General features: G+C 37.3%; 2 protein-coding genes across 2 annotated transcripts in view; one reads left to right on the top strand and one right to left on the bottom strand.

Moving 5' to 3' along the window:
- Positions 1-24945, top strand: part of LOC148941706 (adhesion G protein-coupled receptor L2-like) — a 224013-nt gene that overhangs the window by 114980 nt on the left and 84088 nt on the right. The gene's annotated exons all lie outside the window — the stretch shown is intronic.
- LOC148941707 (uncharacterized) lies at positions 520-8431 on the bottom strand. Its single transcript, XM_089104453.1, has 3 exons — positions 8374-8431; positions 3175-3321; positions 520-1155 (listed from the first exon to the last, which is right to left on the bottom strand). The coding sequence occupies exons 1-3, from the start codon at positions 8377-8379 to the stop codon at positions 598-600; spliced, it is 711 nt and encodes a 236-aa protein (XP_088960579.1). The 5' UTR covers positions 8380-8431; the 3' UTR covers positions 520-597.

Genomic DNA, 24945 nt, shown 5'->3' with positions numbered 1-24945 from the left:
AATATTAGTAGGTAATTAACTTTAGGAAAGCCATTGACACTATTGGGGCTTTGGTCTATTTGCTCATGATCAGCAGCGAAGAAGTGCCACCTTTCGGTGGCACTATGCACCATTTCGGTGTATATTGACACTGCCAACAATTCAGTCAAGGATCGATCGAGCACCACTGATCGACAATCCTTGAGCAAACCGGGTACCTATGCCTTAGATATGTTGAATCAAGGTTAAAAGGATGGAGGTTCTAATTTCAACAAGGCGGTGAAGACAGCTGAGAAAAACTACAAAGACCTTACAATCTGGGTAAAACAAATAGACCTGTGTTTAAGTTAGGGTCAATATTGCCACCATTGCTGTAATTGGGAGGGAAAGGGGGATAAATTTGATGAAACCGAGTGTGAATTAAGGCTAGGAGGGAACGCCCCAGTCTATCTCTAATTAAAACGATTTATTAAACTTAATTAAAAAAAAGCTTAATTAAGCTTAATTAGATAAACACTACATTGCTGCATCTTTCGATAATTAATGATGAAAATTGTTTAATAATAAGATATAAAAATACTTGAATAAAACTAATCATCTGATATATTTCGTTCTAATCTAATATGCTAAAGTAGTATATGCTGGGGTAGTATACTCGTAAGATTGTGTTTTGTAAGCCGGTGCTTTGTAAGCTGGTGCTTTGTAAGAAGGTGCTTCGTAGGATTGTGCTTTGTAAGATGGTGATTCATATGCTGGTGCTTTGTAAGATGGTGCTTCATATTCTGGTGATTTGTAAGCTTGTGCTTCGGAAGCTGGTGTTTTGTAAGCCGGTTCTTTGTAAGCTGGTGCTTTGTAAGCTGGTGATTCGTAAGCTGGTGCTTTATATTCCGAGGAGTATGACTTTTCTTTATATTCTGGTGCTGGATTTGCAGCCTTGTAGGCAGGTTTGTATTCAGGGTATATTGCTTCTCCAGTATATTGGACATCAGCATTATATCCTCCCTCCGCTGAGACGGTGTAAGTGACAGTCTGGATACGCCCATCCGGAAGGAGGACACTGTAGCTTCCTTTGGTATAGCCTTTATCGTCGGTAACTTGCTCGTGGGTATAGTCATTTTTGGTGTAGTCGTCCTTCACTCCCCAGGCAAATTGGTATGGGGCGTAGTCGTATTTGTACTGAAAAAGATGTTAAGTTTTGAAAATAAAAATATTAAGTTTTACAAAAAGCATTGCACTAAAAAAAATTGATTTCCGAATGAATTTTTTAAAAAGCATTGCACTGAGAAGAAGTTGGCATACGGGTTAGTGCTGAAGAAGGTGGCTTTGAGGGATTTACAGTGGCAACATACACAGTGGCAACAATTGGAGATATTTACCCTTCTCCCTATATTTTCACCTCCCCCTGTATTTTCATCCCCCCCCCATAATTTTCATCCTCTCCCTAGACTTTGAAAATACCTTTTGTTGGTATTTTCATTGCAAAAACTTTTTTGGGGTATTTTTATTGAAAAAAAGAAGTCAAAATCCCCCCTAGATTTTAAACATAAATTTTCCCCCGTAGCATGTTCGTGAATTGGCGGTACCAACATATGAGGATATACCAACTCCATATTATATTTGAGATTCAAATATTTTTGAGGTAAGCGGGTAGCTGGGATGATTCCTCAGAAAAAAATGTGCATCACATTGGAATTTGTTGGGCATTCTAAACCACGCTTTTTTGTATGTTGCTGAAATGCTCAGTTATGTGCTAAGAGTCGTAGCTGGTCCTATCATTTCTAACAACTAAACCCAACTCCCTGCAACACCAAGCCGTCTGAGGCCAAAACTCCCAAAAATGAAGGGGGGGGGCGAAACTTTAGTGAAAGTTAACCCATTAAATCAAACATATCCAAGAACTCTTTCTGGAGTTTGTAGGTCCCTATATACAAAAAAACAAAACTTGCACATTTTTTTTTGTCAGAAAAAATGCAAATTTTGTGTTTTTGTTTTGTTGCTGTTGTTTTGCTTCTTTTTTTTCTACTTAATGATAAAACAATATTTATTTTCTAAAGATTATCGTCTGGAATTGAGCCGAATTCACTTCTTGTGTTAAGTAAAAGAGAGAGAAAACAATGAGGAGAAGGACCTCGTTTGAACAAACATTCGGAGTGTTTGTGCCTCTTCTGAGTCACAAAAGAGGTCAAACCATACCAAGAAACTGATTGTTGCCATTTTGTGCTACTAAACACAAATTTTTGCTCAAGTAGCACTAAAATTCTATTGAACAGAATTTTTGGGAATCATTGGCTTAGAAACACTGAAGTTTTTTATATACAACCAGCCTGTTACAGAGGCCATAGAACAGAAACAGAGAATATAGAACATATGTTGATGGGTATTCAAGGCTGCAAAATGCTAAAAACTATTGGGAAAAGGTCTGTGTATCTTTTGTAGGGACAAGAGTTGCTTGGAACCTTAAAAATTCCATTATTAGGGTTAAATTTTTCCACTTTTCCTGAGAAATCCTCCAGATCAGGATGGACAGAGATTTTCATTTTAATATCTGTTTATTTGAGAGAATTTATTTGGTTTTATCGTAAAATATGAATGCTCAGTGTATTGTACCTCTCATATTTTTTTAAAATATCCTCAGTGTATAGTAACTCTCATATTTTTGGTCCTAAAATGGCATCAGTGGTCCTATTTATATTCTTGCTAGCAAAAAGGTGAAAGGGATGGAAGAACCCCACCGGGGGCAATATTTATTCAATGATCCCTTCCCCTCCCTTGGAAAATACAAGTACCACCAACTGAAAAATCAAATATTCTTGGAGTCTCAGGGTTGATTTTTATCTGCATGCAATTGTTATGCAAAAATTAAACTTTAGCAAGAGGGCCGAGCCAAGGAAGGTGACAGTTCTCTTCATATTTAGATAGCCGTTGACATTACGATATTAAGAAGGGACAGAAATTAAATAAAAAAAACAAACTTAAAGAAGTTTATTCAAAGGAAAGTAAAGAAGGACGTAAACACTGAAAAGCTGCATAATCTATCTTTTCTCTTTAGGAGGTTTATAATCTTCCTCTCAATCTTCCACTCTTTGCGGTAAAGCGAAGCTTATGCCTTATTGACGAAGTTTGTTGAAACTTCAGTGTCAAGAGTGGGGGCTAAGGAAGTGGGAGATATTAACAAGGAAGCGGATTCTAACTTACTTCATCGGTCTTGTAGGCTGGCTTATATTCAGCTGCCTTATACTCAGGCTTGTAGCTCTCTGCTTTGTATTCTGGGCTAGATTCTGGCTCTTTGTAGGTTTGTGGGGCAGCCAGGGCAACAGCAAACAAAGTGCAAGCGATAAAAGCCTAAAAGAATATAAGCAAACTTAGTGACAATATGTAAAGAGTACCATAAGAAACCAAAAGATGGTAGATAAATAATAAAAATAAATTTAGGAAACTTACAATTGATTAACACATTTCTTAGATATGAAGGGGTTTGTCTTTGAGCAGATATTAAACTTAACTTCATATGATAGCAAGAGCATTAGGGTTCTTCAAAACTAATATGATTAAAACTGATTTAAATTTTAGCCTTAGAGAAACTAATATTTTATTCAACGACGTTTGCAATGTAAAATTGTTGTCAGAGAAGGGTGGATCTCTGGAAAAAGACCATGTCAGGCGAGTATATATAAACTATAACAGCCTACATTGTTATAAGCTAATATTTGACTATAATAAATTTTTAAATGACAATTCATACAGGGGTGGATTCAGGATTTTTTAGGGGGGGGCAAAATAGGTTAATCCGATAAAGTTGCGTTATGAGCAAGTTTATTGAACGCAAACTTGCGTTAATTAAGTAAATTACACTACTTTAGACCACGTTAGGGGAGGCGCGTGCCCCCTCATCCCCCTCTGGATCCTCCACTGAATTCATAATTATTATTCATAAATTAAAAGAGTATTACAAATAAATCAAAAGTTAATGCTCTATACTTTAAGCATAGGACCTGCAGAAGTTTAAATGAGGGCGAGGGAAAATTTGGACAGATTATGCAAGTTCACCCTATCAAGGGCTTACAGGTAAAAATACTGTAGATAATATCTACAAATGTTTACGCACCGTTTTGTTTAACCTTAAAATTTCCATATTTTCAAAAGTCTGTTATGGTTTTTTCTTGCAGAAGGGTGAACCCCTTGTACCCCTTGACTCCTGTGTACAATGTCCGTTTTGTAACGAGCTGACATAAAGTTGAATGCTCAAAATATTTTGATTTTAAATATTTCATTGTATTGGAACAATTATTATTCCTATTCTCACAATCAAAATCTTTTTCCTTTTGAAATAGTTGTTTCTAAAAATTTTAAGTTTGTGGAAATAAGCAAAAATTATTTATGGTAAAAAAAACCTTCCATCAGAGATACGGAAAATATTGTGTCGAAAAATTCCTTTGTCAATTCGATGCATTAAGGTTTACTCTGTAACCAAAAAAACACCGTATTTGTTAATTGTATATAGCTTAAAATTCTAATATTTTAATATATTTTTTAATCAATTTAGAGAACAAGATTATAAATAACATGAGGAATAAAAAAAAAAAGACTGCCGCATTTCAACCCTCTGCTATAACTTATTTTCCATAATTCACCTAAACTGAAATAATAGAGGCTTAAATCATCCATAGTATTTGTGATAAAGTAAAGAATCATTTCAGTAATCATTTCAGTTATTTAAAGTGTTTGCTGTAAATTTAAAACTATATTCCAACTTTCGAAGAAGAATATTGGGATGACGATGGGAGTCAAGAACATATCCAGGATTTTGTTTTGGGGGAGGCGGGGGTAGGGATGTTTAAAAAACCTTGAAACAACGCGCCAAAAATTTGTTTAAATTTAGATCTGAGAAAACGGGTTTCATAGCCACAAAGACAAGTGACGGGTGACAGAATGCATTAGACTTATATAATTTGGGCTATATATTTGCACATTAGTGGGGTGATGTAAAGTATATCGGGTCCGCAAGCAAATGCGTTAGCTACAATTATTCTGCATATTATGAAGTAAGAATTGTTTTAAGTATACGCTGTCCAAATACTCTACCAACACCCCCCCTCCTAATGTGCAAAAATATATTTGATATTATATAAGTCCAATTCCTTCTATCACCCGTTACTTGTCTTTATGGCTATAAATTTTTTTTTTTTTTCAGATCTAACCTAAGCCTAATTCTTGACTGTGTTTTCTTAAATTAGCAAGTACTCATATTTCTATTTTTACCAGTCGGACAGACATTTTTTTTTGGGGGGGGGGGCTCGGACCATCAACCCTCCCACTGGATGCGGCGACCTTGACGGTAGTAGACTTGGATTCAACTGAAGTATTTCGTCTCACATGGAGTAGCCCCTACCTTTTGTCAAGTTCGTCTTTGTTTTTTAGTGTACTAAGATACCTAAAGTAGTTTTATTCACTGCTTCACCTTGTGACCCTTTGTTCAAAATTACAGGATTTAAGGAAACAATTACTTCATATCAATGTGAATCAAACTGAATGATTTGTTTCAGACATAGGTTCAAATGATCGAGGAAAAATTTAATAGATTTTAGGTTAGATTAAACTGGGATTGCACATACAACAGATTTTGTAAGGAAGGGTAGGGATGTGTGCTTTAAATGCTGTTGAGTATGTGTGAGTGCTTATATACGTTGTTGAAATGTTCATTTATGTGTTAAGCGTATTATTTTGTCCGTTGCCAGGGCTTTGTAGCTTTTTTGTAATAAACAAGATTCGATCTATTCATTAATGTACTTAAAAAAAGCCTACATTTCAAAGGGATTTCAGCGAAATTAAAAGATATTTTAAAATATAGCTTAAAAAAGTAGCTCAATAAGACATTCATACCTAATAGCTGATTGTTTCTTTTATTTATGTGGTTTATAAATATCTATATATAACAACGTCAATAAAATAACGTCATAAACGTCATCGAGGGGGGGGGGTACACAAAAAAACTCAACAAACGCATAACCCCCCTAGCCCCCCCACTCTGGGTACGGCCTTGCTCTGCACATTTTACATTTAGGCTGCTTTCTAAAGCTTACTAATGCTATATTTAAACTAACATGCAGAGCTCCAATGTAACAATAAACTAGTTATGCCAACTGGAAGAGATATAACCTTATTTAAAACCTTAGTAGGAGGCTATTTAAATAAACTAAGCTAAGAACAGCTATGAATCAGTGGCGGATCCAGAGGGAGCAGCGCGCCCCCTAACGTATTCTAAAGTAGTGTAATTTAGTTATATCAACGTCAATAAAAAGCCTACCACCCTCCCTCTCCCCCAACCTCTGCTTTAGTTTTTGTGTCGTTCACTCATTACCGAAGTACAACGCAATTAAATTATATTAATTTTTGCTACGATAATTAGTGTAAATGCTATCACATCTTCTTTCTCTTAATCTTAAGCGTTTTTAGTAGGCTACAGCTAAAACTATACCGGAAAAATTTGCAACGGGATACTGGGATTATAGCAAACCTCCTTACATAGAGTATATTTCACCATTCTTAAAGTTTCATCTTTGTTTTTTGGAGTAACCCTTTTCTAAAATTAGTTTTCTTCAGTTAAAGATATAAAAAAAAACCTGCGTTTTCAAAATATCTCATCAAATCTTAATGTATTTTAAAATATATTATAAAATACGCTGTTTAAAAAAATGATGAGTATTTAATATTCATTTCGTTTATGTGGCACGTAAATATCTTACAAATTAACGCCATAATAAGGAAAAACCTAACTTAACCCTCTCCTGTAGTTTCTTTTCTTTAGCTCATTCTATGTTGAAATAAAAAGGGCTTAAACCATGGGGCTTAAACATTGTATTGTTCTTAACCTTAGTTATTTTCAGTACAGCTAAAACTATACGGAAGTATTTGCAATGGGATCTTGCGGGGATGACAGCCCTTGCTCAGTGGTGCTAATTTACAAAAGACAGAGGGGGGGGGGCAATCATGTATTTTTCAAAATCTTTGGTGGAGGAGCAATTTTGTTTAGTTTTCAATTATTCCGTGAAGATACTCAAAATAACCATTTCTTTAAATAAAAATGCTGCAAAAATCATATTTTTCAGATTACAAAAGGGGGGGGGGTGCAAAAATTTTTTGGTAATGCCTTTCTGGTAATGCCTTTTTTGGTAATGCCATAATAGCAATAAGCCTAACCTCACCCCCCCCCCCTCGCCTTTTTCAACTCTCCGCTGAAGTTTCTTCCATGTAGTTTACTATTTTAAAATATAAAAACCTTCAATCATTTAAGATTTGGTGATGATCTTACGATATGAATACCATCATTTTGTTTCCTTTTAATCCTTAGCGTTTTCAGTATAGTTAAAACTATGCTGAAGCATTTACTGTTGGAGACCGGGATCCTGATAGCCCTTTTCTATTATAAATAAAAAAATAACAAGTTTTTAACTGAAAGTAAGGAGCAACACTAAAACTTCAAACGAACAGAAATTGTTATGTATATGAGGGAGTTTGCCCCCTATACCTCGCTTTTTACACTAAAGTTTGAATTTTTTTCCAATTCTTTAATAATGACCCTTGAATTATAAAAGCCCGTTTAATTAGAATAGATAGCTCTTTTGAAAGTACTAAAAAAATCTTTAGCGTAAAGAGCGAGGTATTGACTATGGGGGAAATCCCCCTCATATACATAATAATTTCTGTTCGTTTTAAGCTTTAATGTTCCTCCTTACTTTCAGTTAAAAAACTTATTTTTTCATTTAGTTTCTGATCGTTTTTTAAATAATGCTTGGAAATCCGGCGCCCCTTCATAGAAACGTCCCTTTCCCATGAAAAAATCCTCCATGGAAATATCCTCCCCCGTAATCAACTATTTTGGTTACTTAAAAAGGGCACTAGAACTTTTAATTTCCCTTCGAATGAGCCCTCTCAAGATATTCTAGGACCACTCGGCCGATACGATCACCCCTGAGGAAAAAAATAAATAAATAAAACGCATCCGTGATCTTTCTTTATGCAAAAAATACAAAATTCCACATTTTTACAGATAGGACCTTGATACCTCTACAATAAGGTTTTCTGTTACGCTGAATCTGCTGGTCTAATTTCCCCCTTTTTTTCGAAAATAAGGCAAATTTTTCAGGCTCGTAGCTTTTGATAGGTAATACTAAAACTGATGAAAATCATATATTTAAATCAGCATAAAAATCCGATTCTTTTGATGTATCTATTGGTATCAAATTCCGTTTTTTAGAGTTTCGATTACTATTGAACCGGGTCGCTCCTTACTTACAGTTCGTTACCGCGAATTGTTTGATAAAACTTGGTTATTGACTTGTAGCCTACTATTATTCTAGAAGTTGTTTCTTTGCCAGTCAAAAATGAAAAGTATACCTTCATTGTCTGTAATTTCACGATGTACCTAATAAAACTGATGATTCTAAAAAATTGAACATCTGCTTTATACGCATTGAAATCAGTACCACGCCTATGGAAGGACGGTCCTTACACTTTAGTAATTATAGGCACATTATTCTTTGTAATGGTGACCACAATTAGCAAAATTATAGAATTAGTTCCTGTTTACTCGAAAATATTTATACACGAAGTAGATTAGAATCACCGCTAATTTATACAGCCATGAATCCTGCTTTTTTCTGTAATTTACAATTTTTGGTTTATCCAAGGAATTATGAATTTTGTCTCGAATTTTGTAATTTCCAGGAGCAAAGGAGATTCAAATAGCGTATGGTGATTACTACAAATAACTGAGTTTTAAAGGGGTCTATATTCTTCAACCCCCGTTTGTCCCTCAAAAATTGGGTTATATTTGGAAATTATAAGAAAGAGTCGCTATTTTTGTTCTTCAGGCATTGACACAGAGGAGGCCTTCAGGTAAATTCTACAGCCCACTCCCAAATAAATGATTCAAATTCTTCCTAGATTTTCTCATCTATTCTTAATAATTCTTTTATTTTGTTATTGCTTTTATAGTGTCCTCCTCAATGAAATAGGTTGCTTAAAAAACGTCTCTAAGGATGTTTCTAATATAATTTTTGTCGTGTGTTAAGTAGATGCTTGCAGGCTATTCTGGCCTAAAGCACCACCGGGCATGGTGCGGCACCGCAAACTCCTCACCGGGAAGTTTTCCTCGTCAGGAAACTTTAAATCCAGAACTCTTCTTTAAAAGCTGCTTAGATTTTTTTCGGTGAAATTCTCAACCTCTGTGTAAAACTAGAAGTCAAAACCACTGGCAAATCCTGGGGGCTGGGGAAAACCTGGGTCCCCCAAGGTTTTTTCTGGTGCCTTCATTCCGTGTTTTTTTTCTGGTTTTCACTATTTTTTTAAATAAACTTGTGAATTTGGTAACTTTTTGGTGCCCTTGTCACATTCTCCCCCCCCCCCCCAAGATTTTGCTCTAGATCCGCCCCTGGTTAAAACCATAGCTTGTCTAAAGCAGATTGCCCGGACAGAGTAAAATTTGAGCAAGTTGACTCAAAATCAAGTGAATAGTTCAAGGTGTCTTTGCTATTGAAAAACAAGATCATTCAATAAAGAGTTCATTCCATGAAAGAAGTTGTTTAAATAGTGAAACTTGGGTTGACCTAGTTCCATAATTGTTACTGATTAGTTCAGGTTCATTTCAGGGTTATTTATTTTTCAATCATACAAATATAACATATTAAATATACAAACATCTGGCAAGGAGATAAGGCTGTTTGGCACCGATAAAAAAAAACAAGTAACGAAAGTAATTGTTAGTCAATCAAAATAAAAGAAGTGACAAATAAGAAAGAATTGAAAAAAGTGACATCCGATTAATTACTCGCGATTTACCCAACGATATATTTAAAAAAAATAAATAAATAAAAAATAAAAAATCTCAATCAGCAATGGAACAACAAGAGGGAAATTATGACCCGAGAAAAACACAGAATAAAAAAGAATAAAATATGAATAACTATCCAAAAGTAAGGATTTTAAATTATTTATTAAAATTGCAAACGACACACCAAAATCTAAAAAAGGTACGTATCGGTCTTCTTAGAGAAAAACGAAACACTGCTTCTTAATAATGACGTTTCGAAGTACTGAAGAAACATGGATCAAATTATGGGAAGAACCGTGTGGGTATAGGGGGGGGGGGCTTATTAAGATCCAAAATGAAGTTGAACCTCTCATGAGCGTTACATTTCTTTTATTTGCAAGTTACATTTCTTGTTACGCAAGACAAAACAAAGAATCTTAAGAAACTTTGTTGAGAATATTCAATGAAAAATGACAAAAAAAAGCCAAGTTCAACAAAATTTTAACAACTGTGTTTATTCATCCGTTGCTATGTAACTAAGATTCATACTGAAGGAAAAGATTGAAATTATCATAATGTTTTGTTTTAGGTTGTAAGAAATTATACTTTTATTTTATTTTTGCCAAAGAGCCTGTCACAAGACAACCATAATAAAGAAAAAGAAAATGGGTATACTCTTAAGTGAAAGTAAAGAAACGTTTTTTCCACTTCCTCACAAGAAAATTGAACTCTCTTTATCCCCCTCCCCCTAAAGCAATATTTTCCTTAAAGTTCTGATTCGACCCCCACTCCCAGCCACAAGACAAAAAGGGCAGTCTTACAAAAACTATGCATAAAATTCTTGATCATTTTTATGAAACCTACCGACCGTGTAATGGTAAATGCTTGCTTGGCTTCAGGATTCAGGTAGCCGTTGTATAAAGTCACCTAATCCATAATTGATATCAGAGCTAAATATTAGTGTTTTCTAAGAGATTAACACTCATCAACTACATAGGTAGATAGATAGATACCTGACCCTTGTGTTTTTAGGTACACAGTTAAATTGTTTTTACAAATTTTCTATATTGGTAATGACAATAAGTTTAAACTTTGGTACTTGTTAAATATTCCAACCCCACCCAAGAAGTGGAGTTAAGTTAATCCTAATGAAATACACCAAAATATGATGAAAATACAGTATTTTAGAAACAAAACTATGGAAACTACAGAAGAAAATTATGGAAAGCAGGCCGCCCAGAACGCGTTATGTTAAATACGTAACCTAACCTCCTCTATACATTAAATATTTAATATAAATATATCTCTATGTAGTGTTTTTTCAATGAGACAAAGCTAATTATAACCTACTGTAGACAGCAAGGCTGTATCCAGGGGGGGGGGTAGGGAATTTGAATCCCCACCGAAATTTTTTCCGTATCAAAATGAATATAGACAAAAATTTTATGCTTTTTTGAGGTTTTTTCGTAGATCCCCATCCAACGAAAAAAAAATTCTTTTGTAAAAACCGCTTCCAAAAATATCCTGAATACGGCCCTGGCAGACAAATATTTTTCTTCAGATCATACAAATAGAAATTTTTGAGTGGGGTCGGGATATTTAACAAGTACCAAAATTTTGATTTACTGGCATAAATGGTAGCAAATTATAGCTAAATTCAAACTGGATGAAAAAAAGATGGTCAGGCGTGGGCGCAGTTTATAGAATTATCCAGTAAGTTTATCGCAGATCATTTCTGGTCTTCATTCTCGGTGCGAACAAAAAGCTCCTCCCACTTATTTCTGCATTAGCGGGTTAATCTGTTTCCGTCAATCAATGAGAAATGGTTACAAAGTGCATTATTCGTAATAGCAGGTTTCCACTTGTTTCGCGTCCAAGAGAAATCTGACATGTCTACCCAAGAAAAGATCTAATGCCGCTTATGTTTATATCTGCAAAAACGTTCTCTGGAGCACTCTCACCTTGGTCCGGGTTTTTATAATGGGTGAGATAGGGAATGATCATACTGCTAATTCTATAAACTGTGGGCGTGGGCTTCTGTCTTCTAATTCTTTTGGTCATTCTTGTAGCTACAACACAAAGACTACAGCCCAGGAAATTTTTTGGTATCATCAAAATGGAAAAAAGTACCACATTTACTAAAAGAAAAGCTAAGAAAATCAACGCATGGTGTGTTTGGTAGAATTAAAACCCAATTCAATATATGTTTGTTCTGTTAACTGGTCATGCAGGGAAATTGACATGGTTGCCACCAAGGCAGATTTTTCGTACGATCAAAATGGAAAAAAAGTATCACATTTACTAAAAAAAAAGCTAAGAAAATCAACGCATGGTGTGTTTGGTAAAATTAAAACCCAATTCAATATATGCTTGTTCTGTTAACTGGTCATGCAGGGAAATTGACATGGTTGCCACCAAGGCAGATTTTTGGTACGATCAAAATGGAAAAAAAAGTATCACATTTACTAAAAGAAAAGCTAAGAAAATCAACGCATGGTGTACTTGGTAAAATTAAAACCCAATTCAATATATGCTTGTTCTGTTAACTGGTCATGCAGGGAAATTGACATGGTTGCCACCAAGGCAGATTTTTGGTACGATCAAAATGGAAAAAAAAGTATCACATTTACTAAAAGAAAAGCTAAGAAAATCAACGCATGGTGTGTTTGGTAAAATTAAAACCCAATTCAATATATGCTTGTTCTGTTAACTGGATATGCAAGGAAATTGACATGGTTGCCACCAAGGCAGATTTTTGGTACGATCAAAATGGAAAAAAAAGTATCACATTTACTAAAAGAAAAGCTAAGAAAATCAACGCATGGTGTGTTTGGTAAAATTAAAACCCAATTCAATATATGCTTGTTCTGTTAACTGGTCATGCAGGGAAATTGACATGGTTGCCACCAAGGCAGATTTTTGGTACGATCAAAATGGAAAAAAAGTACCACATTTACTAAAAGAAAAGCTAAGAAAATCAACGCATGGTGTGCTTGGTAAAATTAAAACCAAATTCAATATATACTTGTTCTGTTAACTGGTCATGCAGGGAAATTGACATGGTTGCCACCAAGGCAAATTTTTGGTACGATCAAAATTGAAAAAAAAGTACCACATTTACTAAAAGAAAAGCTAAGAAAATCAACGCATGGTGTGCTTGGTAAAATTAAGACCCATTTCAATATATGCTTGTTCTGTTAACTGGTCATGCAGGCATATTGACATGGTTGCCACCAAGGCAGATTTTTGGTACGATCAAAATGGAAAAAAAAGTATCACATTTACTAAAAGAAAAGCTAAGAAAGTCAATGCAGGGTGTGTTTGACTTGACTTGACTTATGTCTCCTGCCGGGCGCTGCTCGGCGCAGAGAGTGACGTTTGCCTCCTCCATCCACTTCGGTCCATGGCAAGCGTTTGCACATCGCTCAACCTGATATTTGCCATCGCCAGGAACTCGGACAGGCTGTCAGACCATCGTTTCTTCGGTCGGCCGCGAGGTCGCTTCCAATCGGCTTTGACAGGGTCGAAGTCATGGATCGTTTTCGCAGGTATGTGTGGAGACATTCGAAGTAGGTGTCCGAACCATTGTAGTGTTCGCTCGGCTGCTTGGGTCGAAAACCGAGACTGCTTGGTGAGCTGCAGCAGCTTCTCATTGCTGACAAAGTCGAACCATCGTAGACCTTCGATCGTCCTCAGGCTCTTCAACTGAAAGACATCAATTGCCTTAAGGGGTGCAGATGAAGCTTGCCACGTCTCAGCTCCATAGAGCATCACAGAGCCGACGAGGGCGTTGAAAATCCGCAGCTTCATTGTGCGACTGATGTTTGGTTTTTGCCAGAGGTGACAGTTCAGTCTGCCCATGGCAGAAGACGCTTTGGATATTCTCGCTTGTAGTTCAGAAAGAAGCGAGCCCTCTGAAGAAATTATGGAGCCCAGGTAGGTGAACCTTTGGACAACTTCGATGCTAGTGGTGCTATCCAGGCTAACTGAAGGATTGGCAGCAGGAGAGGATGGGTCACTGGCCATAATTTTCGTTTTAGTCCAGTTTATCTGCAGTCCTACTTTTGCAGCCTCTACTCGTAGGATTCGAAGCGCTTCCAGCAACTGCTCCATGGAGTCCGCCAGAATGGCCAAGTCATCGGCAAAATCAGCATCTGCAATGAAAGGATCTCCAAACTTGAGTCCAAAGCTGAGACGTGGAGTAGTCCTTGTCATAACGTAGTCTATGATGACATTGAAGAGATCTTGGGTAGCTGCGCATCCTTGGCCCCCTCCTGTCGTGATTTGAAAAAACGGGCTGCACTGGCCGTTCACTAGAATACATCACTTGAACATCTTTATCCTATAAGGTAGAGCTATGATGACACTGCAAGATATCTTAGTAAGGCCAGTTGAGTCTATAATCTGCCCAAGGGCTTCTCAATCCACTGATTCGAACGTAGCAAGGACGTAGACGAAGGTAAAAAAATCTTTTTGTCGGAACTCCGTGGCCTTTTCTATGATTTATCGGATCGTAAAAATCTGCTCGATGGTTGAACGGTCCGACATGAAACCAGCTTGCTCCGGTCACCGGATTTTACGAATGATATTTCAACATGGATCTAGCAGGACCATTGAGAAAAGTTTTCCCGGGACAGACAGTAGGGTTATTCCACGGTAGTTCAAGCAGTCGCTTTTAGAACCTTTCCTATTCCATAAAGGGATAATGACACCCTTCCGCCAATCTTCGGGAATTATCTCGGTTTGCCAGATTGTAGAGAACAGGGTGTGGAGAAACAGGAGCATAACAGGACCTGCATATATTAGCAGCTCCGCACTCAGGCCACAGATACCGGCAGCTTTATTGCTCTTGAGCCTTTTTACTGCATTTCCAATTTCTGATGGGCTGAAAGGCTCGTCTGGAGGAGCATCTGTTTCGGATCTTGGACTGCCAGGTTGGCTGGGACTATCAGTAGGAGGCATAGACGGGCTAGTGTTGTTCAGGAGTGAGCAGAAGTGGTCCTTCCACCGCTCGAGACAAGAACCCTCATCAGAGAGAAGTTTCCCATCCCTGGATAGGACGGGTCCCAATGCTGGTGTTTTATTTTCTGTGAGATTGCGGAGGTGCTTAAACAGGCTACCCATGTCTTTCTTTTTTGCTGCTAGTTCGATTTCATCGGCTTTCCTTGCAACAAACTGAGTTTGGTCTCGGTGAATAAGTCTGTTCCGCACTCCATTGAGCCTTCGATAGGTGGCCATGTCCCCAAGAAGTCTTGCCCTCCGCCTTTGCTCTATGACCTGCAGTGTTTCATCAGTTAGCCACGATTTCTTCGGGAAACTCCGCTTGCCAAGCACCAGCTCTGCTGCTTCGCTGGTCTGTGATTTAAAATACTTCCAGGCGTCTTCGCTGTTGTTGAGTGTGCCCAGGAGCTCAAAGCGATTTGATATCTCAACACTATATTTCTGGCGAGTATATGGCTCCTTTAGTTTCCCAATATCCGCTGCTACAGGTTTTCTTTCCGATCGCTGTGCATGGAGGCGAAGCTGGACGTCAGCACACACAAGCCTGTGATCTGCATTTCCGAGCTCTGCTGATCTGTAAGTTCTGCAGTTCTTCAGCGATGATCTCCAGCGTTTAGAACTAATGACGTAGTCAATCATCTTCTTTGTGCAACCGTCGTTACTATACCACGTGTACTGGTGGATAGTCTTACGTTGAAAGTAGGTGTTTGCGATCACAAGTTCATGAGATCGGCACAGTTCGAGTAGGCGAAGGCCGTTGTCGTTCAGTGGGTCGGGGGATACAGGTCCAATTGTGCCACGCCAAACACCCATATCATCTCGCACTGTAGCATTGAAGTCACCGAGAAGAACAGTGTTTGGTAAAATTAAAACCCAATTCAATATATGCTTTTTCTGTTAACTGGCCATGCAGGGAAATTGACATGGTTGCCACCAAGGCAGATTTTTGGTACGAACCAAATGGAAAAAATTATCACATTTACTAAAAGAAAAGCTAAGAAAATCAACGCATGGTGTGTTTGGTAAAATTAAAACCCAATTCAATATATGCTTGTTCTGTTAACTGGTCATGCAGGGAAATTGACATGATTGCCACCAAGGCAGATTTTTGGTACGATCAAAATGGAAAAAAAAGTACCACATTTACTAAAAGAAAAGCTAAGAAAGTCAACGCAGGGTGTGTTTGGTAAAATTAAAACCCAATTCAATATATGCTTTTTCTGTTAACTGGCCATGCAGGGAAATTGACATGGTTGCCACCAAGGCAGATTTTTGGTACGAACCAAATGGAAAAAATTATCACATTTACTAAAAGAAAAGCTAAGAAAATCAACGCATGGTGTGCTTGGTAAAATTAAAACCAAATTCAATATATACTTGTTCTGTTAACTGGCTATGCAAGGAAATTGACATGGTTGCCACCAAGGCAGATTTTTTGTACTATCAAAAACATCTAGGTTTACTCAAACGGGTATCGCAAGAAAAAAAATTTGTGCATTGGGTTCAGGGCCTCTATTCTATCATTAGATTGTGGGGAGCTTTTTCACTGAAAATGTGTTTTTTGGGATGTTCATTGAAAAAATTGAAAAAGACATATAATCACACTTCAGTAAATTTTAAGAATAAATTTAACCCCACCCCCTTGCTATCTTTAAGTGAATTGACGCCACTGAGTACTGTAGGTTTAAACTAAATTTCAGGTGAAAAGGTTGTTATCATTGAAATAGAAAAAAAAAACCCACCAAATACACTCGAAAAGCTTCAACAAAATCTTGATATATGGTTTGGTTAATTTTAGACTGAATTCCATGCTGATCAGTCGTGCAGGAAAGGCCCAGGATTAACACCCTTGCAAATTTTGCTACGGAGCTACTACTCAGATAGCCTATAATTACATAGTTTCTTTGCTGTCTGTTTTTAGCAAAATTTTTGAAAATACCATGCTTTCCCGTCTACTTGCTTTTCTAGAGGCTAACAGATTTGTTCGGGATTTTCAGTTTGGCTTCCGAGCTAAACATTTTACGGAGCATGCGTGTGTAACTCTTATAAATTTTCTCCACACCGCGCTTGACTCTGATTTGATTGCTGCTGCTATATTCCTAGATGTCCTAAAGGCTTTTGACTCTTTAACTCATGACATTCTGCTGTAAGATAAGATAAGATATTTATTTCGAAAAATGACTATCACAAGCCCCGAAGGGCCGAATTCGCATTTCGGGGTCATATAATAAAAAAAGACATAGAAATAGTACAACAACTAAAAAACTGGCTAAACAATGCCAAAAACAACAATATCAGTAAGGCAAAGCCATTCATTAGTCTAAAAAACAAAAAGTGTCAAACGTAGGTAAGTTAAAAGGGCAAAAATTAAAACAAAACCAAAAAAAAAATTTAAGATAACAATAATATTAAAAGGGTTTAAAAGAGAATATATAAAAAGGGGAGGGAGCGGAAGAGCCAAACGGACACCAGCATGGGTATCAGAAGTAAAAAAAAAAAAAAAAAAAAAAAAAACTTATGGTTTATTTGATCAGTAATGAAGGGGACAAAGGTTTTTTTTATATCTGGAGGTAGAAGAACGGATGGGGGACAAGATAGGGATGGGTTCAGAGACAGTACGTGGCAGGCAGTGCCTGGATGGGGAGTGTCTTTTGGGAAAAATGTTTTCCGTGCGAGGGTTTATTATTGCATTTTTTGCGAAACGGAGGCACAGCGTTCCTCTCCTGTGCTCAAGAGTTTCCAGCTTGGCTTTTTTTATAAGGAGTGAATATGGTACCAAAGTTTCTTTAAAAATTATTCTTAGGGCTGTTTTTTGAATAGATTCAATTTTATCTGATTCATCACGGGAGATGCTAGGATGCCAAACTGGACAAACATATTCAAGATGCGGGCGCACAAAGGAGGTATAGATCCTTAAAGAATCAGATGGGGGGACTTTAAATTTATTCAAGAGCTTAAGAAGAGACGTAGACGCATTAGATCTATAGACAATGTCTTTCATGTGGATATCCCACTTTAAATTAGAGGAAAATTTAACCCCAAGTAATTTAAAGGAAGACACAAAAATATCTGGGGGGATAGGGTCAAGGAATGCGGGAATAGATTTCAAGAAATTTATCGTCATTAAATTTGATTTAGTGGAATTTACTTTCATATTTAAGGGGGTCAGTTTTAATATTCCTGTGACCTACTTCGAGGATCGTCAAGTCATCCACGTATTTCCACCTTTGGGGGAATTCCTTAACAATATCGTTAATCATGACTAGAAATAAAAGTGGTCCCAATAAGATTCCTTGAGGAATTCCACACTATATAGGGAGGGGGTTAGAGAAAATATTTTTTTATTTAACAAATTGGGATCTATTTGAAAGAAACGATATAACAATATTTACTAACAGAGGATCAAGTTTAAAGTTAAACAGTAGTGAACGAATTAGTGTGGTGTGGTCAACCAGGTCAAAAGCTTTTTGGAAATCAACTAAGACAAGGTTCAGCCAGACATTTGGTGTATCAAGGTTACTTACGATGGTATGAATTAAGTGAACAAGGTAATGAGTGTTGGAAGTTTCCTTTAAGTTACCAAACTGCCGGGTGTCAATACGCAGACAAATTTTATCCTTAAGCCAGTCACAGATGAAACCTTCATAAAGTTTGGAAAAAACAGAAATGAGCGTAATGGGGCGAATGTTGGCGAAAGTCAGACTGGCGCATTTTTTAGGGACAGGTGTTATAAAACCTTGTTTCCAGCAACATGGGAATTTAGCAAATTTTGTGATTTGGTTGAAAATATTTGATAAAGGCTCAGCAATTTTGTCCGAAAAGGCTTTAATTAAGTCAACTGGGATGTCCAAGGGACAAATACATGATTTTCTAAGCTTAAGAATTTTGTTTATAACATCAGAGGGAGAAATAATGGGGAAGGAAGTATTGGGAGGAATAGTTGGACTTGAGCCAGTGAAAGGCGGGAGACTTTGCACAATGGAAGTAAGGTACAAGTTCAGATCGTTGGCAGTCTTATTAGGGGGTTCAGGGAAATGAAAATCAATTTCGGAAGGACTTTTTCCGCATATTTCTTTAATTTTTCTGTACCATTGCTTGGGCTTGTTAGAATGTAGATCTTTGACTTTATTATTATAATAATTAGAAGCTGCTTTTCTTATATTTTTTTTGGGAACTTCCTTAGACTATTAGACTCAGTAATGCGACCTGCTTTGAAAAAGTTGATTTTTTTCTTATAAGTTTTTTAAAAGACTCAGTAACATAAGGCTTATCTGTAGAACACGTTTTAAATTTTTTCTCAGGGAAGTGGAATTCATAATTACTCCTCAATAGATTTTGGAGGGACTAAGCCATGTAGTCAACGTCATTTGTTTGATACACAGTGGACCAATTTTCAGTAGTAATCCAGGAGCCAAAATTGAAAACTCCTGAGTCACTTAGAGGTCTGTTAGCGGTTTCAGTTATAGAAAACGACTGTTTAACTTTAGCCAGCGGAGATAGGAAAGGGCTAAAGTGGTAACTACCCCCTAGAGGGGGCAGAGTGGAGACGGGTTTGTAAAACTTCAAAAGATTAGTGCAAATTAAATCAAGAGTAGTATTGCCTTTTGTAATTGGGGACATTAACGACCAGTTTTAAATTAAGAGCATTACATGTAGAATCAAGTCTTATATTATTTGTATCACCCATCAGGAAAATTCCTGCATTTGGGTATTTAGATAGTACAAAGTCAGCACTTGCATGTAATTTTTCAATAAAATTTATTTTGTCAGCGGATTTCTGATTAGGGGAGTAATAAAAACAACAAAGGACAATTAAATTAAAAGGACACGGCAAGACTTTAGGTCGAACACATACCCACATAACTTCATCAAAGGGATTAAGACACGGAATTGGGATTTCACTTGGATATAAATCATTACGGATAAAGAACAGAATTCCGCCACCTTTCTTACCCAGAGGGTGGTTTTCAGGTCTAAGTTTAATAAATTGAGAAAAAATGTTAATCTTTAACATGTGTAAATTTTGAGCTTGAACTTCAGTAATAGCGATTACATCTAAACTATATATTTTAGAAAGGTGGCTAATTCATTGAGTTTTTCAAAGTTAAGGCTTGCAGCGTTGCTCAACAAAAGTTTGGGGAATCGAAAGCGACTTGTGAAGGTACCGTTTTTACACTTTACTTTTTTTATATCACAGATGCGGTCAGGGGTTCTAGTGGACTTCTTGACGGGGGCTAAACTTGGATATTGAGAACAACAATTATTAAATGCTCTGGTCTCAGACCAGAGTCACCCTGGTAGGGTGGGCACGAGGGATTAAATGCATGGGTCGGAGGCGGGAAAATAAGGGAGGGAAATAAGACGGTGGTATTTTCAGGGGGTTCAACTTGGGAGGGGTTAACTGGAGTGTTAAGAGGGAAGCGATTTTGCTGGGAATATGTTTTTTTTTTCTGGGTGGTAACGGTGGAAGTTTTTTGAGTGAGCAGGGTGGATTTGGGATAAAAAAGGATGAGTATGCGCTGGCGAGCTAATTTTATTAATTGAATGAAGGGGGCTCCGCTTTTGGGTTGATTGAGAACTTGTAACTATTTTACTTTTAAAAATTATACTGCGCCTGGCTATAGCACGATAATCCCTGTTTTTCAAATGTAATAACATGCACATAGTTTCAAAATAAAGGCCACCTTGAAATTTATGGCAGGGTTTGGAATGGGAAAGGGAGCAATAATTGTCGTTACAGTGACCAGTAGTTAAAAAAGACATACAGGGGTGAACAAAGGTACAATCACTCTTTTTTTCACACTTGTTGACCAAGTGAAAACGGCAGGCAATAGAATTCTTCCCTGATTTGGCTTCAGGAACCAATTTACTAATAATACTCAAGTTGTCACTGACCCCTGGAACTGGAATATTGGCTGAATTCACACTTAAATTTTCACTGACCTCTGGATCTGGAATATTGATTGAATTCTCATTTAAGCTGTCACTGACCTCTGGAACTAGGTGACCGATTAAGTTCATATTTGAGTTGACACTTGCTTCATTAATATCCATGTGTTGGGAGTTGTTGCTTGTGGATTGAATTGCAGTTGGTTTCAAATTGGTGTTTTTTTTTATTCGTATTAACAGACTTAAGTGTGTTATTAATTATATTATCCCTAAGATCAATGAACGTAGAAATTTCGTTGGTAACGAACTCGAGTTTTTTTTTAGCACTAAAAAGGAGGGGAGGGAAGGGTCGCATAAGGGGCTGGAATCACAATTGCCACAAGGAAAATTTTCAGTCTGGCAGGAGACATCATTAGAAGGCTCACAATTATATTCAAAATCCGTCTGGGTACTGGCATCTTTAGTTTCTAGCAGAAAATCAGTCTGGCAACTGGCAATACTGGTTAATACTGGTAGGGGAGTAGTCTGACACTCGCTATGGGCTGCAATGAAAGCTTTACCATCCCTTTGGCAAGTCGGGGCAAGGGGGGACGACCTGATATCATCTAAAATTTCTATTAAGGAAGAATTTATTTCTGACAATGGGCGTCGTGGGGTATCACTAGCTTTTGAAAAATTTATTCCTGACAATCGGCGTCGTGGGGTATCATTAGCTTCCGAAGAAGTAGAGATAGTGTATTCTTGATTTTTGGTGATGTTTTGTTTCGAGGAACAATCCAAACATAACCAGTTCTTATTCCACTGGGAACGTTCTATCCCCGCACATTGCTCACATTGCAGCTATCACACAGTGGTGTAAGAGGACATGCTTGGTTTGATTCCTATTTGTCAGGTAGAACTATCTCCGTAGATTCCCTTTCCCGCTTTTCGTGTGGAGTTGAGTTTGGTGTTCCTCAAGGCTCTGTTCTTGGACCTTTTCTGCTTGTGATTTATGTTAATGGCCTTATAGTTGCGGTTAAGAAACAAAAACCTTCAGTTTGCTGTCACCTATGTCATCCTGAATCTTTCAATGCTAAAATAAATCCATCTTTTTCGCAGGATGTGGACACTCTCGTTGCTTTTTCTGATGATAGTACCATTGGTACTGTAGCAGGAACTGAGTCTGAGATGCTTTCCAAATTAGTTGACCTTGTAGAGAGAGTTGTTTTTTGGTTTGATGCAAATTGCCTTGCCGTAAATGTTGCTAAGTCAAGTTTTTTCATTCTTTCCCGTATTCCTCTGGCGTGCCCTGATTTAACTAATATCCAGCTTTCAAGGGGCTCTCTCAGTAGACCTAAGGATCGATATGTCCGATTTCTCGGTATTCTTATCTATGAAAACCTTTCATTCAAGCATCATATTGGACTAATTAGTATGAAGATCTCAAGGAGTCTTGGAATTTTGAGATAGCTAAAACACATTTTTCCTGGATCAGTTTTAAAAATTCTGTTCCATTGCTTAGTTCAGTCCTACGTCTCTTATGGCCCTACAATATGTGCGTGTCAACTTTTTCCTCTATTCTGAAACCACTTTCAAGTTATATTATAAAGCAAGAAGGCTTATACAGGAAACAAATTGTTCTACAACTAACCCAACTAGTCCATTACTTCATTTGCAATCTCTCTACATTCTGTCGCACGCGTCTTTCACTTTTCATCAAATTCATGGTGATGTTCCCACAGCCCTTCAAACTACTCCTACTTTCGTCACTGATAGGTCTACGTATCATCTTCGCAATTCAAGAAATATTAATATTTTATTTACTCCATCGGTGAAGTCTGAATTTAATCCATTAACTGCTTGTCATATCGGTTGGAATAGCCTACCTGAGTCAGCTCAAGAATGTCACTCGTTTGGTAGTTTCAAAAGAATTTTAAGAATTTTTTTATTATCTTGATTTTTCATGTTTAAATATATTTTTTTATATTTTATTATTATTTAGGGGGGGGGAGGCGAGTGACCCTAGCCTGGGTTAGAAACGTTTGTTGTGAGGGGTACTGAGTTTGTCTAATATTTTTTGTGGCTTGGTTTCAAATATATATTTGTAATTTGGTTTAATTTATTGGATTGTACTACATCCTTTTTTTTTGGGGGGGGGTCTCTTAAAATCACTTTTTGTTTGGGTCTTTTAAATATTGTTTTTTTTTTCTTTGCCTTGTTTTGTGTGTGTGTGTGTGTTGAGTCTTTGAAAGGTTGAAATTCATTATATTGAAACTACTTTTCTTTTCTTTTGTTTTTGGTATTTGTGTCATTTCTGTTTTTCCCCTGTTTTTTTCCTGGCCATAGAGCCTTATGGAGATTCTATGTTAAAGTGTTTTTGTCGTAAATTTATTGGTTGAATAAATTGATTAGGTCCAGTCTGAAAGGCTAAAAGGCCACATAATAACCAGCCATGTAGGCTTCTTTCCCACGGATATCTTGTGCTAGTCCAAAGCCAGAGTCATGACAAAGAGACCATAGAGTGTCCACCCTTGTAGCTCGCTATTTCAGGATTAGTTTGGTTAGATTTAAAGCAAAGTACGGGCGAAACGTAATTTCCTTGATAAATACACAGAAATGTTGCTCATCTCAGTTAGTATTAGCTATTGGAGCCGGTTTAGAACTCACGGAAAGAGGTGGGGGCCGTACAAATAGGCCAACAGAGTTAAGATGGCCCCTTGGCGTTGCTTTTATATATAATATATTTGCTTGTTATTATTATTATTATTCACAATTACTTACCATTTTTTTATTGTTTTTTTGTAGTTTTTTTGGCTATTAAGTTTATTAGTTAGTTATAGTTGGTAGTTAGTTATTTAGTTTTTCACTGGAAAAACGAAAATAAATTCCAGATTCAAGGACACCTCATATACATGTGTCTTTCTTTAATTTTATCGGAAATACCAATTATGCAAAATTGGCCAAAAATAATGAGGCTTGGCATATATTAGCTGGTTTTTCAACTAGGATTTATTTCATTAGTCTCAGCAGAATGAATAAGTTTGACAATTTTAGCAGCTTACTTAATTATCATTAATTGTTCTTGATCGCAAGTTCGAACTTCTTCCAGTTCTGGAGGTTTTTCTAGTGTTATCACGATCAGAGGCAACGCTGTAGCGTTGCCTATAGTGAAGGCCTTACGGCTCCAATGTTTTATTTATTTTTTTCCAGAGGCACTTCATACGGAAGGGGTCGTCGTAAAAACTTCAAAGGGGGCTCATTTGATTGGAAATCGAGAGTTCTAGTGCCCTTTTTCATAGTCGAAAATGATTGAAGGGCAACTAGCTCCCCCCCCCCCACGCCCATCATTCCCCAAGGCGTTGTCGTAGAAACTTCAAAACAAGATCATTCGATTGGAAATTCAAAGGGCTAGTGCCCTTTTTAATAGTCGAAATGGATTGGAGGGCAACTAGCCCCCCCCCCCCCGCCCATCATTCCCCCAAACACATCCAATCAAAATTTTGATATAGCCATTTTTTCAGCGTAGTTGATTTCCAGATAGAAAATATATTATTGAGGAGGACACTCCCCGACAACCCTCAGGGCAAGAGTTTTAAGTTATACCCTTGGGGCATATAAGGTTTTTATAAAAGGCGCTGTCGCAGAAACTTTAAAACAGGCTTATTCGGTTGTAAAATCAAAGGGCTAGTGCCCTTTTTGATAGTCAAAAGTGATTGGAGGGCAACTAGCCCCCCCCCCCACGCCCACCATTTCCCCAAATACATCCAATCGAAATATTGAGAGAGCCCTTTTGTTCAACGTATTTTATTTCGAGATAGAAAATATGTTTTTGAGGAGGATGCTCCCCCTCAACCCTCAGGGCAGGGGTTTTAAGTTATGCCCTGGGGTCATATAGAGGTTTTATATAAGGCGTTGTCGTAGAAACTTCAAAAGGGGCTCATTCAATTGGAAATCGAGAGTTCTAGTGCCCTTTTTGATAGTCGAAAATGATTGGAGGGCAACTAGCCCCCCCCCCCGCCCAGCATTCCCCCAAACACATCCAATCAAAATTTTGAGATAACCATTATGTTCAGCGTAGTTGATTTCCAGATAGAAAATATTTTTTTGAGGAGGATACTCCCCCACAACCCTCAGGCAAGGGTTTTATGTTATGCCCTAGGGGCATATAATGTTTTTATAGAAGGCGTTGTTGTAGAAACTTCAAAAAAGGCTTATTCGATTGGAAATTCAAAGGGATAGTGCCCTTTTTAATAGTCGAAAGTAATTGGAGGGCAACTATTCCCCCCCCC

Source organism: Artemia sp. Qi Xiang Cuo, chromosome 18 (genome assembly GCF_049724085.1).
Source record: "Artemia sp. Qi Xiang Cuo chromosome 18, ASM4972408v1, whole genome shotgun sequence".
Lineage (NCBI taxonomy): Eukaryota > Metazoa > Arthropoda > Branchiopoda > Anostraca > Artemiidae > Artemia > Artemia sp. Qi Xiang Cuo.
The sequence above is the reverse complement of the archived record's forward strand: the minus strand, read 5'-3'. Positions and strand labels throughout refer to the sequence as shown.

Bases quoted from the DNA above. Each gene is read 5' to 3' on its own strand.
- LOC148941707 (XM_089104453.1), bottom strand. The intron at 1,156-3,174 runs GTAAGTTAGAAT...CATCTTTTTCAG, and splicing joins CAGCCTACAAGACCGATGAA to TACAAATACGACTACGCCCC.